This window comes from Scyliorhinus canicula, chromosome 12 (genome assembly GCF_902713615.1).
Source record: "Scyliorhinus canicula chromosome 12, sScyCan1.1, whole genome shotgun sequence".
NCBI classification, from domain to species: domain Eukaryota; kingdom Metazoa; phylum Chordata; class Chondrichthyes; order Carcharhiniformes; family Scyliorhinidae; genus Scyliorhinus; species Scyliorhinus canicula.
In genome coordinates, this window is record NC_052157.1 from 153,090,393 (window position 1) to 153,106,914 (window position 16,522).

Consider the following 16,522-nt stretch of genomic DNA (forward strand, 5'->3'; position numbering starts at 1 on the left):
CAAATTGTCTTGACTGTGCATTTCCATCTGAGTTACATTCATTTGTCTTTCTTCAATTCAATTGGGATAACGTTACACACGTATCCTACAATAAGTTACAGTTCTTTCTTAAATATTTACATTGCTTTGTTTCTTTCATACATTGTGGTATTGAAGACACGGACCGAGGGGCTTTACACTGTTACCAACCCCTCGGTGTACATTTGTTGGTAAGACCTTACACTGTGGTCTTTCCCCATTGCGCCTTGGCGGCAGCTGCCCCAAGCTTGAGTGCGTCCCTCAGCATGTAGTCCTGGACCTTGGAATGTGCCAGTCTGCAACACTCGGTCGAGGACAATTCTTTGCATTGGAAGATCAGCAAGTTTCGGGCAGACCAAAGAGCGTCTTTCACCGAGTTGATGACCTTCCAGCAGCAGTTGATATTTGTTTTGGTGTGTGTCCCTGGAAACAGTCCGTAGAGCACAGAGTCCTGTGTTATAGAGCTGCTCGGGATGAACCTTGACAGATACCACTGCATCTCACTCCAGACCTGCTTTGCAAAGGCACATTCCACAAGGAGGTGTGTGACTGTCTCATTTCCCCCACATCCTGTTCCCAGACTGCTTCACTGTGACGCTGACTGCAGGGTACCGTTCCCAGACTGCCTCACTGTGACGCTGACTGCAGGACACCATTCCCAGACTGCTTCACTGTGATGCTGACTGCAGGACACTCTTTAGCAGAGTTTCAATTTTAATAGTGATTGATGCCCTGTCTGCTGCTAATTATTTTCAATATTCTTTCTTAGGCAGTGTTTGTTTATGACTTAGAGATCCGATACCTTCAGAATCAGGTAAAGTAACAGATGCTGGAGCGCACATAAAATCACTTTAATTATTGCAGTCAAATATAATCTGGGAGTCATCCATTTCATTGTCCTTATTTAGGTGGTAAACTGTAGTCCATTCAAAATATTGGAGGAGCCAGTTTGGAAGAAGTAGCCAGAATCACAAAGAAACGGGCCATCTTGCCCAATGGATCCACACTGTGCCCAACACAAGCCACCACCCAACTTTTAGTACTTAACCCCAGTAACATTTTATAGAATCCCTCCAGTGCAGAAGGAGGCCATTTGGCCCATCAGGTCTCCATCAAACTTCTAAAGGAGCATCCTACTTAGGCTCATTCCCCTGTCGCCGTATCCCCAACTAACCTTCACATCTCTGGACACTGAGGGGCAATTGAGGGGAAAGTGACCCTTTTAGACTGGGGGAAAATTATACTCCAAACGTGGATATGGTGGGAGCAGTTCATAGAATTTACAGTGCAGAAGGAGGCCATTCGGCCCATCGAGTGTGCATCAGCCCTTGGAAAGAGCACCCTGCTTAAGCCCACGCCTCCACCCTATCCTTGTATCCCAGTCACCCCACCTAACCTTTTGGACACTAAGGGGCAATTTAGCATGGCCAATCCACCGAACCTGCAACATCTTTGGAATGTGGGAGGAAACCGGAGCATCCGAAGGTAACCCACGCAGACACGGGGTGAAAGTGCAAACTCCCCATAGACAGTCACCCGAGGCCAGAATTGAACCTGGGACCCTGGAGCTGTGAGGCAGCAGTGCTAACCACTGTGCCACTGTGCTGCCCCGACTCCATCTTCCTGCTATCCTGGCACCATGTCACACATCATGTTGGTTTATTGAAGAGTAATTCCAGCAATAACTTTATCGTTTTGTTCCCAGGGGATCATCATGCCCCAGGTTTTCACTGGTCTCATAGCCAACATCATCAATGCTGGAATCAATTATCTCTTACTCTTTGTGTTGAACCTGGGAGTGCCGTAAGTAACAAACAAGTTTAAAAGTTACAAAAATAAAATTCAAAAATACTAACCAACAATTCAAATGCCAAACATATATTTTCGAATCTCGGTTCTGATTTAAAAAAAAAAAAATTTCGCGTATCCAATTATTTTTTCCCCGATTAAGGGGCAATTTAGCGTGGCCAATCCACCTAACCCGCACATCTTTGGGTTGTGGGGGTGAGACCCATGGAGACACGGGGAGAACATGCAAACTCCACAAGGACAGTGACCCTGGGCCGGGATCGAACCCGGGTCCTCACCGCCGTGAGACAGCAGTGCTAACCACTGCGCCACCTTGTCGCCCCTGACTCCCGCTTCTGATAAATGAATCTTTCACTGAACAATGGCCCAGACTTTATTTGAAGCTGCCTTTAACATGCACACTTCTTTCTCAGAGGCTCGGCCGCTGCCAATGTTATCTCTCAGTACTGTCAGGCTATTCTCCTGTTTGGATACATTCGATGGAAAAAGCTGCACGTTAACACCTGGCCAGGTAGGTTTCAGAGCGGGTTATTCAAATCTTGGGCAATGATGTGAAAGTAGCCACATCCAATAGCCACCCAGTATACACCTTGATCAATTCTCATTTCCAGGGAAATCCACAGAAAGAACAATTGGATAGGGAGTCTCATTCAGACCCTCTCTGTGTATCACACTCACTTGCTTTGGAGATCCTTATTTATTGATTTATTTGATACTTTTTTCTCTGTTCCCCCTTCTTCTCCTGCCCCACGTATCACAATCGCAGGCCAGACTCCAGCAATGGCTGGGGTACCACACCATAATCCCTATATCTTATTTTATTTGTCAGACTGTGCGGGAAGAATGATTTGCTCCAGGGGTGATTGCATGAATATATAGGGATTTGGTTATTTACATTTTTTTCCTCTAAATTTAGAGTGCCAGATAGTCTTCTTTTCCAATTAAGGGGGAATTTAGCGTGGTCAATTCACCTAACCTGCACATCTTTGGGTTGTGGGGGCGAAACCCACGCAGACACGGGGAGAATGTGCAAACTCCACACGGACAGTGGCCTGGCACCAGGGTCAAACCCGGTTTCTCGGTGCCGTAAGGTAGCAGTGCTAACTACTACGCCACCGTGCTGCCTAGTTCTGGCTATTTTAATAACAAACACTATTATTTTTTCTTTTTTAAAAAAAATTTAGAGTGCCCAATTTTTTCCAATTAAGGGGCAATTTAGCGTGGCCAATCCACCTATCCTGCACATCTTTTGGGTTGTGGGGGTGAAACCCACGCAAACACAGGGAGAATGTGCAAACTGCACACAGACAGTGACCCAGGGCCGGGATTTGAACCTGGGTCCTCAGCGCCGTAGGCAGCAATGCTAACCACTGCGCCAACGTGCTGCCCAAACAAACTCTATTATGAATATAATATTTAACTTTTTAACTTCACTGCCAAAAAGAACAGCTTCTGATTTACACCTTAAACGCTACTGCTGAATTTCCCATTGAACAACAAGTAAAGAAAGGTACAGCCTTCAATCCGTCTGACTGTGGGTGAAATGTGGACTCAGTGACAGGCAGATCAGAATTCAACTGCTCGCTCCAAAGTCTCTCCAAAAACTCTGCCTTTCGCTGCAGCTTCTCAAAATGTCTCCCTGCATTCCTTGGCTCCATCCAGCAACGACCTCATCTTCCCAAGTTGGAAAACAAATGGAGCGGGATTCTCCGTCTCAGAGACTAAGTGTTGACGCCGGGACAGAAGTGGTGGACAACTACGACAGTAAAATTGGCGGTGGTCCCGGAGAAATTCTGGAACCGTTAATGGGCCCGCACTAGTGCCACGTGGAACACGAGCGATTCCAATGAAAAACGGTGTCCGATTCACCGGTGTTGGGATTGGCACTTGAGTAGGTGACAAGCTGCAGCCGCATAGTAGCACCCAGCTCCCAACACACACTCAGCCCAGCCAATAAGGTGGCATTGGTGCCATCCCATTGATAGGTTGGCTGGGGCCAGAGGGTACCTAGTGGGAACACCCACAAGACCCGCGGCAGTAGGGTCACAGTGGGCAGTCAGCGGCATGCGCAGCCCAAGGGCCTGCAGGCTGCAGCATGGTGTTCCATGCCCATTCAGCCGGTCCCCACGGCCCACCTCCTGATCACCCCCTGCTACTACTTCCGGCCCTGACAGAAGCCCTCCGGTCAGTGGCACAACTATCAGCACACTATAGCGATGTTGGGCACTCCTTGTACTCCCTCTCCCTTCCTGAGCAGCCACTGCGCCTGTTTCACAACTTTTGAACCCACAAGTGAAACGCGCCGTCGACAATTCCTCCCGGCGGAGGTGGAGCATGGGAAGCCCCGGCGAATACCGGGTCAGGCCCGCTAATGATACGCAGACGGCGTTTACTGTATGTGCGGAGTAGCTGCTGTCGAGGCACCAGAGCATGGCATTCTGGTGGGCACCTGGCACTGCCCATGTTTTTGGCCTCATGATCAATTTCCCATCCAATTGCCTTTCCCGATTTCGGTATCAGCCAACGGAGAATCCCGCCCATGATCTCTGCAGGCTGCAAAGAACATTAACTTCCCAGGGACTTCTCCAGTCAAACCACATTAGCCCAGACTGAAAAACGCATTCCTTTGTCAATTTCATCTTCTGGCTGCTAAAAACACCCAGGCCCTGCAAAACAGCTTTTATTTTCATTTCATTTCATTTAAAAAAAAGGACCACAGCAGACAAGCACACTCTAATCCCAGGCAGCTTTTAACTTTTAAATTGCCCAATATTTAGAATCCAATATTTCGAAAGCCTTCCAGTTGTCACACATGCTATGTTACATTCCCAGGCTCTTCCACAAATGGTCACGCTCTGCATGTGTCTCAACAGGCTACTGACTATAGAGGGATCACAGAGAAATGTGTCTCAGATCACTGGGGCTTCCCAGAACTGCCACAGTTTTCTTACAGTGCATGTCCTGTGAGTGCTGTTTCCCGCAGATAGCAGAATCACCCTGAACGTAGATACATTACAGGGCAGAAACACCCAGTAAAAACCCCAGGGACAGTTTGCCAGCTGCAGTGAGCTGGATGATATGAATGTTTTCTGTCTACCCTATCTTCCCTTCTCCTTGTGTGTTTCACTGACACATTCGATACTGTGTTAGTAACTCCATTGTTGTTTATTTCTGTGTAGGATGGTCGACTGACTGCCTGCAGGAGTGGGGCCACTTTACACGGCTGGCGATACCCAGTTTGTTTATGTTATGTATTGAATGGTGGACGTTTTACATTGGAACTTTCCTCGTTGGTAAATAAATTTCCTCACTGCTAAGAAAAACACACCTTCCGGCGTCGCAAAGTGACTAAGAAGCTATGAGGAGTCGGTCAACAAAATGCAAGGCCAATGGATACACTCGAATGAGTCAAGCAAGGCCCCTTTTCTCCCTTATGGCAGTGAGGTTGCCAACGGTTCACAAACAGTCACAATATGAAGACATTGGGGGGTAATATTAATGTAACAATCACTTATTGTCACAAGTAGGCTTCAATGAAGATACTGTGAAAAGCCCCTAGTCGCCACAATCTGGCGCGGCTGGTATGGGAATTGAACCTGCGCTGTTGGCCTTGTTCTGGATTACAAGCCAGCAGTTTAGTCCATTGTGCTAAACCAGCCCCTGGAGGAACAGTCGAGATTCAGTCCACAGTATTGTCCTGTCCGTGGCGTGTAAAAGGTGGCAATTTGCTCTCATTCTTCTTCTCTCAGCACACGCCAGAGTTCCCACCTGCTGCCTTCCCTGCAGCCAAATCGTGTTCTACAATTCCCCACGCGCTCACCGAGTGATAGATCAGGGCAAGGTAACATCGCGAGTAATACCATAAGACAGGTAAATCAGTCGAAGGCAAATAATCAAACAAGCCGAAGCTTAAACAGCAACTCTGAAATCACTCAAAGGAAGAGTTCTAGTGATATGTACAGGATATAACTCAAGGCACAATTAAATCAAAGTGGAGTTTTGTCCCATTGACCTCACTGGAAAGCCCAAACAACAGGCGTCTATTTGGTCAATCAAGGTTTCCTTTCCAGGAATCATGCCTGTTGCCCCTAAAAATAGTTCTGACAGCAGAGGGGCTCCCAGATACGGAGGTGGGCTCAGTGAAAGGCCGGCTTCAGTCTCCAAACTTTGTCCCAGCTGTTAAAAAACCCCAATAAAGCAAATTACTGCCCTCTAGCTCTTACCCCCTCACATGCCTTGCCCCCCCCCCCCACCCCATCCATGTCATCCCATGCCACCTCATAACACTGTCTTGCATGGCCCCTCATACCCCATATGCCAACCTATGATTCTCTACCAACATCTCATGTCCCTTTGTATCCTCCTTGCTCACCTCGGCCCCATCCACCCACCACCCTTGTGTCAACTTTGTGCCATACACCCTTACTCACCAAACATTCTCCTAACATGTGCAATGCCAACTCACCCAATATCCACCAAGGGCAGACTTCAGGATCCATGCCAAGAGGAAACAAAATAAAGTTATTAGGTTCTATTGATTATTTCACCATTTAAAAAACAACGCTGTCTTTGATTTAAAAAAAACACGCACTCCATTTAAATGCATCAAACAATATATTCCTTTATAACAACAAACATTTGTACTCACAACCCCATAATCAAAGACTTTATAACCACTTGGAGTTATCAATCAAACTAAATTCTACTGTAAGAATGGTAGGTTGTGAATTCAGTCATGCAGCAGAAATCCTATAATGATAACCCACAGGTTGTGAACAGGCAGAGTGAAATTGCAAGCACTGGATTATTTTTAACCTGCGGACTTTTCTTATTTAAAGGTCAGGTGATTTAAATGCCTTCACAACTTTACAGTTCATTTGACAGTTCCCTTAACAGTTCCCTTACTGACTTAACAATTCCAATGGGTTTATCCACTTTTTACGTGGATTTGTGTCTACATTTAACAACCTCAAAGACAACTTACCACTCCCAAAGGTGTCTCTAGACCTATTCAAAATGGCACACTACTTTTCCAAAAAGGGGCGCTTCACCACTCCAGAGCATTCCTCTAACTTTAGACTTTCTGCTATGAGTCGAAAATGTGTACAAGTTGTGTTCTGGACATCCCACAGGCGAGGATGAGATCTCACTGAAGGCGGCTGCACTGTAACAGTGAAACTCCAGGATGTGCAAAGTATAATCCACCCCCGACCCCCCCACCGCAACCATTGAAAATAGCGAGTGCCGGTGGCAGGGTAGGGCTTCCCACATCGGGCCTCCAGTGCCATTTTAGATAAGTTGGTGACCCTCTCCGACATTGAAAATATTCAAGCCTTATGTGTATGAGGAAATGATACAGAACGTATCAGGGCAGCAGGGTAGCATGGTGGTTAGCATAAATGCTTCACAGCTCCAGGGTCCCAGGTTCGATTCCTGGCTGGGTCACTGTCTGTGTGGAGTCTGCACGTCCTCCCCCTGTGTGCGTGGGTTTCCTCCGGGTGCTCCGGTTTCCTCCCACAGTCCAAAGATGTGCGGGTTAGGTGGATTGGCCATGCTAAATTGCCCGTAGTGTCCTAATAAAAGTAAGGTTAAAGGGGGGGGGGGGGGGTTGTTCGGTTACGGGTATAGGGTGGATACGTGGGTTTGAGTAGGGTGATCATGGCTCGGCACAACATTGAGGGCCGAAGGGCCTGTTCTGTGCTGTACTGTTCTATTCTATCTAACGTCAGGCGTAACTAGTTAATGGCAAAGGCAGATGCCAATCTTAATCACCCAACTTCACTTCATACCCTTCTGCTCTGAAGCACACTCTGGGCTAGGCCCATCATCGATATTAAATCAAATTAAATTGAAATAATCTTGTTTAGAAAGTGGCGCTGGAGACTGAGGGTCAATTCTGCCCTGTGTTGAGTTGCTGATCTCAAGTGGAGATCCAACTCTGCTGCTTCGGAGAGGAGGAAATGGGGTGGAGCGGAAAGTCCATTATCAAATCATTCTTATTGAATCCTGTTTGTGGTTTCTGAGTGTCATTGGCAGAGAGCTGGAGCTGTGCCCCACTCTCTCAGATGCAGGTCCCAGCAGAGGAGGGACGATGAGAGAGGCTAATTCAACATAGGTACCCGCCCCACCACAATAAAAACGGACATTAGCGGGGTGTTTCCCGATGGCTGCAGTGAGGCCAGAACCAGGAAAAACACCTCACAGATTGGGGTACCATTTTGTCTGGCTCTTCCGAGCGTTCCTCCACCTTCCAGCACCCTTCCCCGGCCCCCCCTGCCCCCGTTTATTACCACCCCTCTCACGCCACCAACCTTGGGGAGGGCCCCAAGAATCCCTCTTGACCACCCCCCCCCCCCAACTCTCTACCTGGCAAGGCCACCCCAGGCCTAACCCCTGGCAGTGCCAATGGGCACCTTGGCACGGCAATCCTGACATCCTGACTGTGCGCCGGCACCCTGGGAGTGTCAGGGTGGCACTTCCTTGGTTCCTCAGCCAGGGTGCTCGGGTGGCACTGCCAGGGTGTCCAGATGACAGGGTGAATGTCAAGATGCCACCCTGCCAAGTCCAACCACTCGGGGCGGCGGGGGAGGTCACCGATGTCCTGGGAGACCCCCCCCCCCCCCCCCCCCCCCCCCCCCCCCCACTCAGGTGCCGTTATTTATGTTTCTCTTTCCAAAGGGACTGAAAACGTCCCAACATTTTCTGTTTTTATTTCAGAGTTTCGGCATCGCTTTTAACTTTGTCTCTGTTCTTTTCCTGTTTGCAGGGATAATTGGTGAAGTTCAACTCGGAGCCCAGACTATTATATTTCAGATTATATCAGTACTATACATGGTAAGGCTGAAGATTCTGTACACCTGCAGTAATTGTCTGCCTTCAGCGTGGTTCATCAATAAGAGAACGACGTTGCCCTGAGCAGTAAACGAAGGTCAAACAATTTCCAGTTTTTACAGCCCCTGCAATCAGTGAGTTTCCGTTCTACGTCAGCTGATCCACTATAACTCGCACTCAATTGGAAACAAAATTGCAACTCGTCCACTAAACTACTTGTTAAATTGATAACTATCCATACTTTTGAAGAGTAAGCAAAATGTAATCAAAGAGGCCGGCTGTTCACGTGACGCAGGAGGTTCAACCTTTGTCCAACTTCCTTGTCACTTCCTTAAAGAACACTAACAGGTTTGTCAGACATGACCTCACTTTGACGGAGCCGTGCCGACTCAGTCCTTTTTTACAAAGTGTATTTCGATCTCATCTTTAATAATGGACCCTAAAATCTTGCCAATGACCGAAGTCAGGCTAACCGGCCTATAATTTCCCATCTTCTGCCTCCCTCCCTTCTTAAACAGGGGTGTTACATTAGCAACGTTCCAATCCTCTGGGACCCTTCCTGCCATTGGTGATTCCTGAAAGATCACCACCAATTCTTCCACAATCTCCTGAGCTATCTCCTTCAGACCCTAGGGTGTAGTCCATCCGGTCCAGGTGATTTATCCACCTTCAGGTCTTTCAGTTTCCCCAGAACTTTCTCCTTAGTAATGGTCACTGCACTCACCTCTGCCCCCTGGTTCTCCTGGAGCTCTGGCATCCCACTGGTGTCTTCCACCGTGAAGACTGATGCAAAGTAACTATTCAGTTTGTCTGCCATTTTTTTGTTTCCTATTATTACTTCTCCAGCTACATTTTCCACTGGTCCAATGTCTATTTTTGCCTCTCTCTTACCTTTTATATATTGAAAAAATCTCTTCCTATCTTCCTTTATATTACTAGCTAGCTTGCACTCATACTTCATCTTCTCCCCTCTTATTGCTTTTTTAGTTGTCCTCTGCTCGCTATTAAAGGCGTCCCAATCCTCTGGCTTCCCACTAACCCTCGCCACTTTGTATGCTTTTTTTTTAGCTTTTATGTTGTCCTTGACTCTGCACCGAATTACCAAAAATGACTTTTACCATTTACCCCCGCAAACATTTTCATACTTTTGGAATCCATGCTCTGATTTTCCTTCAACCTTTTCTGTTCCAGGGCTAAAAGCCTCAATATTTTGGCTGTTAGTTTTTTAAAATATAAATTTTGAGTACCGAGTTATTTTTTTTCCCTAATTAAGGGGCAATTTAGCGTGGCCAACTCGCCTACCAAGCACATCTTTGGGCTGTGGGGGCGAAACCCACGCAGACACGGGAGAATGGGCAAACTCCACACAGACAGTGATCCAGAGCTGGGATTGAACCTGAGACCTCGGCGCCGTGAGTCTTCTCACTAACCCATTGCGCCACCATGCCGCCTCTTGTCGCAGTGCCCTTTTTGTGGCTCGAATGCGACCTGACCAATGGTTTGCAAGAATTTAACACCAATTCCTTGCTTTTGTATAAAACCCATGAGGCCTATTTTATGGCCCTTTCTCCTTAAGTTAATTTCAAAATCATCGGGTTTCTTTCTTTCTCCACAGTGTGAACAATCTGACCACATTGTGTGTACTTTCTTACACTGATGTTTTTTTCCCCCCCGTCAAAATGTTCCAATGGCAAATTTCACAGTTTTAAACTGCATTTGCCACCTGCCTTCCCGGTCTGCTCGCCTGCTTACATTCCCCTGGAATCTCCTGTGTCCTCCCTTGGTCTGCTGTGCCTCTTACCTTGGTATTATCACCAAGCTGCAGTGCACTTTTGTGAAGAGGTTTCCCCACTCTGGCTTCTCACAAGCAGGTAAATTTAGAGCAGAAATAGATCCAACTGGCCAATAGTAACGCATGCTCCTGGCACCCGTGTGGATTGCTTATGGCACGTGGAGGACTTTTCCATCAGGTCATCCAATAGAGCGTTGGGCTCTATTCCACGGTTTGTCAGTAGCTTTCTTTGACCTCATTTAAGGGGCCATTCTTTAAGAACAATAATCATAGACTCGATACAGTGCAGAAGGAGGCCATTCGGCCCATCGAGTCTGCACCGACCCTTTGAAAGAGTACCCTATCTAGGCCCAATCCCCCGCCTTATCCCCATGTAATCTTTGGACACTTAGGGGCAATTGTAGCATGGCCTATCCACCTAACCTGCACATCTTTGGACTGTGTGGAGAAAACGGTGCACCCGGAGGAAACCTCCGCAGACACGAGGAGAAGGTGGAAACTACACAGTCACCTGAGGTTGGAATCGAACCCGGGTCGCTCGTGCTGTGAGGCAGCAGTGCTAACCACAGCGCCAGGGACCCGGGTTCGATTCCCGGCTTGGGTCACTGTCTGTGTGGAGTCTGCACGTTCTCCCCGTGTCTGCGTGGGTTTCCTCCGGGCGCTCCGGTTTCCTCCCACAAGTCCCGAATGACGTGCTGTTAGGTGAATTGGACATTCTGAATTCTCCCTCTGTGTACCCGAACAGGCGCCGGTGTGTGGCGATTAGGGATTTTCACAGTAACTTCATTGCAGTGTGATGCACAATCAATGGACATGAAACGTAGTTGAAGTCCGAAACGAAAGGCTTTAATCAGCAAGAAGTGAGTCCGGCAGGAGACATACAGAAATGACCTGGCTGCTGGGGAACACGGGTTCTTATACCCTGCTTCGTAGGCGGAGCTACCTCCCTCTTAGCCAATAGGAATACGGAGAAACACGATACCTGGGCCAATGGGCAGCGAGCCCTCTGCACCAATGGCAGCTCACACTCCCAGGTACCGTAATACCCCTAGTCATACTACCACACAGTGTTAATGTAAGCCTCCTTGTGACACTAATAAAGATTATTATTAACCACTGTGCCACTGTGCTGCCCCCTAATAATGCATTTATATAGCACCTGTTTCATAGTTAACATACCAAGCAGCTTCACAAGAGCATGATCAAACAAACTTTGTGAAGGAGATGTTGGGAGAAGTGACCAAAAGCTTGTTCAAAGAAGATAAGTTGAAAGGAGGGTTGTGAAAGAGAGAAAAGTGAAGAGGTGGAGGAGACATTTACATCAGTGAATTGCAGCGCTTCGAGCCTGTGCAGCTGATCAAAGGGCTACCGATGGTGGAGCAATGGAAGTCAAGGAGGAACAAGAGGCCAGACTTGGAGGATCACACAGCTCTTGGAGCATCTTCAGGTTCGAGGAGGTTGTAAAGATAGGAAGGGAGGAGGCCATGGAGGAATGATATTGTGCATGAGAAGGTCATTTGAAGGCAGGGGTGGGAAGCAAGAAAGGAGGGAATCACAGGCAATATTCACTCATCTTCTATGCTTTGGACATTTTGCAGTGCCATTAACCCATAGTAATTAATAACAGGGGCCTCTGATTTTCTCCCTTCCAGATACCCGGAGGGTGGTGAAGGGGGTGGGGTTGGGGGTTAATGAGGTTAATTGTTAAACCAGCCACTTCCCAACTGAGGAGAGGTAAGGCAGCACAAAAGAGAGACTGACTCTTTGATCTTCCTGATCTGCTTGCTGATACATTCACCCCACAGGTACACGCCACAGGTACACCGCACCGGTACACGCCGCAGGTACACCCCATATGTACATCCCACAGGTTAACCCCAAAGGTACACTAGACAGGTACACCCCACAGGTGCATCCCAAAGGCACACCCCACAGGTAAGCCTGACAGGTACACCCCACAGGTACACCGCACAGGTACAGCCCACAGGTACAGCCCACAGGTACAGCCCACAGGTACAACCCAACAGGTACAAACCAACAAGTGCACCCTACAGGAACACCCCACAGGTACACTGCACAGGTACACCCCACAGGTACACTGCACAGGTACACCCCACAGGTACACCCCACAGGTACACCCCACAGGTACACTGCACAGGAACACCCCACAGGTACACTGCACAGGTACACCCCACAGGTACACTGCACAGGTACACCCCACAGGTACACCCCACAGGTACACACCACAGGTACAACCCAACAAGTACACCCTTCAGGAACACCCCACAGGTACACTGCACAGGTACACCCCACAGGTACACCGCATAGGTACACCCCACAGGTACACTGCACAGGTACACACCACAGGTACACTGCACAGGTACACCCCACAGGTACACCCCACAGGTACACCCCACAGGAACACACCATAGGTACACTGCACATGTACACACCACAGGTACACCGCACAGGTACACACCACAGGTGCAACCCAGCAGGTACAGTGACAGAACAGTTGCTTTGAACAGCAGATTAAATGGGCGGACAAAATAGAGAGCAACCCTGACGTAAGTGTTTATGTTCTTTCTCCCGAAGATTGCGATGGGATACAGTGCGGCTGCAACTGTTCACGTGGGGAGCGCGCTCGGTGCCAGGAATCCAGAGCAGGCTGTAAACTCTGCTAAGGTTGCTCTGTGCTGCATGGGTGAGTCCAACTGTTTAAACTCAATGACTAAAAACTGTGGTTATTCAAACAATGAACCCTCACAACCTCTCCAATGGTCTCCCCTTTCAAACAGCCCTGAAGGGTATGTCTCCTCATTCAGACACAGCTCCCTGGTTGTCGACATCCTCCATAACCTTCCCTATTGACCACTCTTGGTGAATGAGCCGAGACTGTAACTATTGAATGAGTACCTGATTGCAACGTTAATGTCTTGTCAATGACATTGTTAAGGTTTGTAAACACTAGGTGAATTATATTGATATGGTTAACAGAAAAAGGTGACATGTATTAATTGTCTGTGAGCACATAAAATAGGAAGATAACCTATTTGTTTAATTTATTGTTTTTTGTTTGTTCAAAAGGAGTACGACTCGGGGAGAGTGCCTCTTTTAATGGGTTTCAAAAGAGCATGTATAATTGGGATAATTGGGACACTGAATGTGAAAAGTGTTGCCGAGAGTCATGGAGGTCGCCAACACAGAAAAGGCCCTTCGGCCCATCGCGCTGGTCAAAAACAACCACCTAAGTATCCCAATCCCATAGCACTTGGTCTAAGCCTGGTAGGGCTTCCAATCGGAAGTGCACATCGAAATATTTCTTAAATGATAGCAAGTTCCAGACTCCCATCACCCTCTGGGGAAAACGTATTTCCTCACATCCCCTCTAAACCTCCTGTTCCTCACCCTAAATCTATGCCCCCTGGTCATTGACCCCCCCCCCCCTCCACCATCTATGTCCAATCTATCTATGCCCCCCATAATTTTATACATCTCAATCATGTCCCCCCTCTGTTCCAAGGGGAACAACCCCACTCTACCAAATATCTCTGTGGGAGACGAAACAATAAGCAAAATCTCTCACTCAGGAAAAGGGAATGGATTCTCTGTCCAGCGACGCCGGAATAACGAATCGCGTTCAGGCGGAGAATTGGGCGTCAACCGAAAATCAAGGTCGGCGATTGGAGGCCAATGGAAGACCGGGGCCTCGATGGTGGCATAGACGTGTTCCATGCCCCGCGCCAGCATGGACATGCAAAACATACAGTCGCTTTAATTAACATATTATTAAAGGGCCCGACTCGTAATCTCCGGCCACCTGTGATGCTCCGTCTCCGTTAGCCGGAAGTGCCGTGGTTCAGTTGTGCTATTTAAAAATGGGGACCGGGCGGCGTGGTTGCTGAGGGAGAGAGAGGTGGGAAGAAGAGTTTCCAAAGGTGCAATGGTGACTGGGGGGTGGGGGGGGGGGGGTCTGCAGGGCAAGGAGGAGTAGTGGGGGAGCCCCGTCAGGCCTGAAACCTGGCTGGGCGATCCACTGACTGCCCAGTGGGAGCCATAAATGTGCAGAGTGCCACCGGCCATATGGGTGCCTCCTGCCCCACCCCGCCCACCCCATCAACGGGAAGGGGGTGGTCCAGCACAGCGAGTGGCCCACCAGGTGCGGGTACTCCTCCGGGCAGCCATCCGAGGCTCTGCCCCATTGCAGGGGACACAGGGAAAGAGCAGAGCGCACCCCGAACAGTGGATGCATGCGCGGCGGCTATTGCCACCAACCCTGGCACACTGCCCCCCCCCCCCCAAGGCAAATGCCCCACCAGTGGCACAATCAGCTAGCCCACCCCGCAGGACCACCGGCCGTCACAAAGCATCCTCTGCCCACTATGCCCCTGCTCCCATCCATCCTGCCCCCGGACAGGTAGGCATAACCCGTGCATCACCAGGAAGGCCCACGGTACACCGCAGGTACGGTCCCAACGGGTGCATCACCCAGCCCTATCGGGTGGCCCTGCCTGCCATATGCCACCAAGTATAACGCCGGTTGGTGACACACCGTGCATCCTCACCCCTACGCCACAACCAAGTGCGGGACTATCCATTGCGGTCATGGCTGATGATGCCTAAGCAGAGGCCCCAGACCCCGATTCAAACTTTTATTTTTCTCAGAGATGTGGATGAACAGTCACTGGACTGCAAATTAACCTTCAACAAAAGAATAAAATATTTGTCAAACCAGAAAGATTAACTATTATACACGACTTCACCCCACTTCTATCTGCACAGATTTTTCAGAATAACACAAGTTACAAAAGATAACATTTACTCTAACGCTCTCATCATGTACCCAGACCACATAAAGCAACTGGTCAACTGTGGCCAGAAACGCCACACTCTGAAACCGAGTGACAGATGACACCCAGTAGAACTTCTGTGAATTTATCATCGAATCCCCCAGATGCTCATCACACTGTTGTGGGAGAGGCGTTTTCAGAATCCCGCAATGTATCATGGAGTTCAACCAACCTCTCCCTTTAATGTATTGTTGCTTTTGAAGCACACGGCTTGTTCTCCAGGCGTGGTATTACAATTATGGACACGTGGGTTTTTAAACACAAAACAATATTTATTCCATGAACTCAACTTAATCTTTTAAATAAACATTGGATCACTTAACACCCCTCACTTCAAAGATAACCCCAAAAATAATACAACACTAAATAATCCTTCAGTAGTTCCTTTAAACATCCAAGAGACTTAACACCTTTAAACAGAAACACATCAGGTTAAAGACATCACTATTATGAGTTTAAATCGCCCAAATGATTCAGATATAGTCTTTCCTGGCAGAGATCACAGCAGATCCAGCTCACTGCAAACACAGACACATCCAAGCACTTTTCCTCAAAACTTAAACCAAAACACTGCAAAATGGCTGAGCTAAAAACCCAGCTCCACCCACACTCTGACATCACTTCAGTAATATGAGCTGCTCCATTTCTTAAAAGTACATTGCTTAAACATCCATTTCTTAAAGGTACTCCCACATGACATCTCCCCCCAAGGAAAAAAATAAACCATCAACTTCAAGATGGTTTCATTTTTCACTTTTGCACCATCCACTAAGAAGTACACAGTAAATATACTTTCTCGTTTCACAAAAGAAAACAACACACGCAAAGAGGAATAATTATAAAGTCCATCTTTCCCGTTCTACTTCCTCCACCCGAAATCCTTCGCGATTGACAGTCTCTTTGAACAAGAAAGTCAATGCACGATCCATCCATTCCTCTACGCCTCGGCAATTCTCTTTAAAGTTAGATACTTCAGTTCAATCTGATCACAGAGTCCCTTGCAATTCTCCAATACAGGAGCATCGGTTATCACAGCTTTCAGGCAGTCACATGTCTGTTGAAAGGCCGCTGTCCATTAAAATTTTTGATGTTTCTTTAGCAAGTCCATCAGTGGAGTAATCACGCCACAAAACCTTTGCACAAAGGTTCCATCAAATCCACTCATGCTAAGAAATCGCATTATTTCCCATCGTCTTGAGGGTATCGGAAACTCCTCAAGGAA

General features: G+C 48.0%; 1 protein-coding gene across 1 annotated transcript in view; it reads left to right on the plus strand.

The window, feature by feature from the left end:
- The window catches only part of LOC119975226 (multidrug and toxin extrusion protein 1-like), a 75,241-nt gene that overhangs the window by 39,506 nt on the left and 19,213 nt on the right, over nt 1–16,522 (plus strand). The window contains exons 7-12 of the mRNA XM_038814857.1: nt 788–832; nt 1,724–1,821; nt 2,241–2,338; nt 5,007–5,120; nt 8,594–8,661; nt 13,046–13,154. Of these exons, the coding sequence (XP_038670785.1) occupies nt 788–832; nt 1,724–1,821; nt 2,241–2,338; nt 5,007–5,120; nt 8,594–8,661; nt 13,046–13,154 (532 nt within the window). The remainder of the gene's footprint in view (nt 1–787; nt 833–1,723; nt 1,822–2,240; nt 2,339–5,006; nt 5,121–8,593; nt 8,662–13,045; nt 13,155–16,522) is intronic.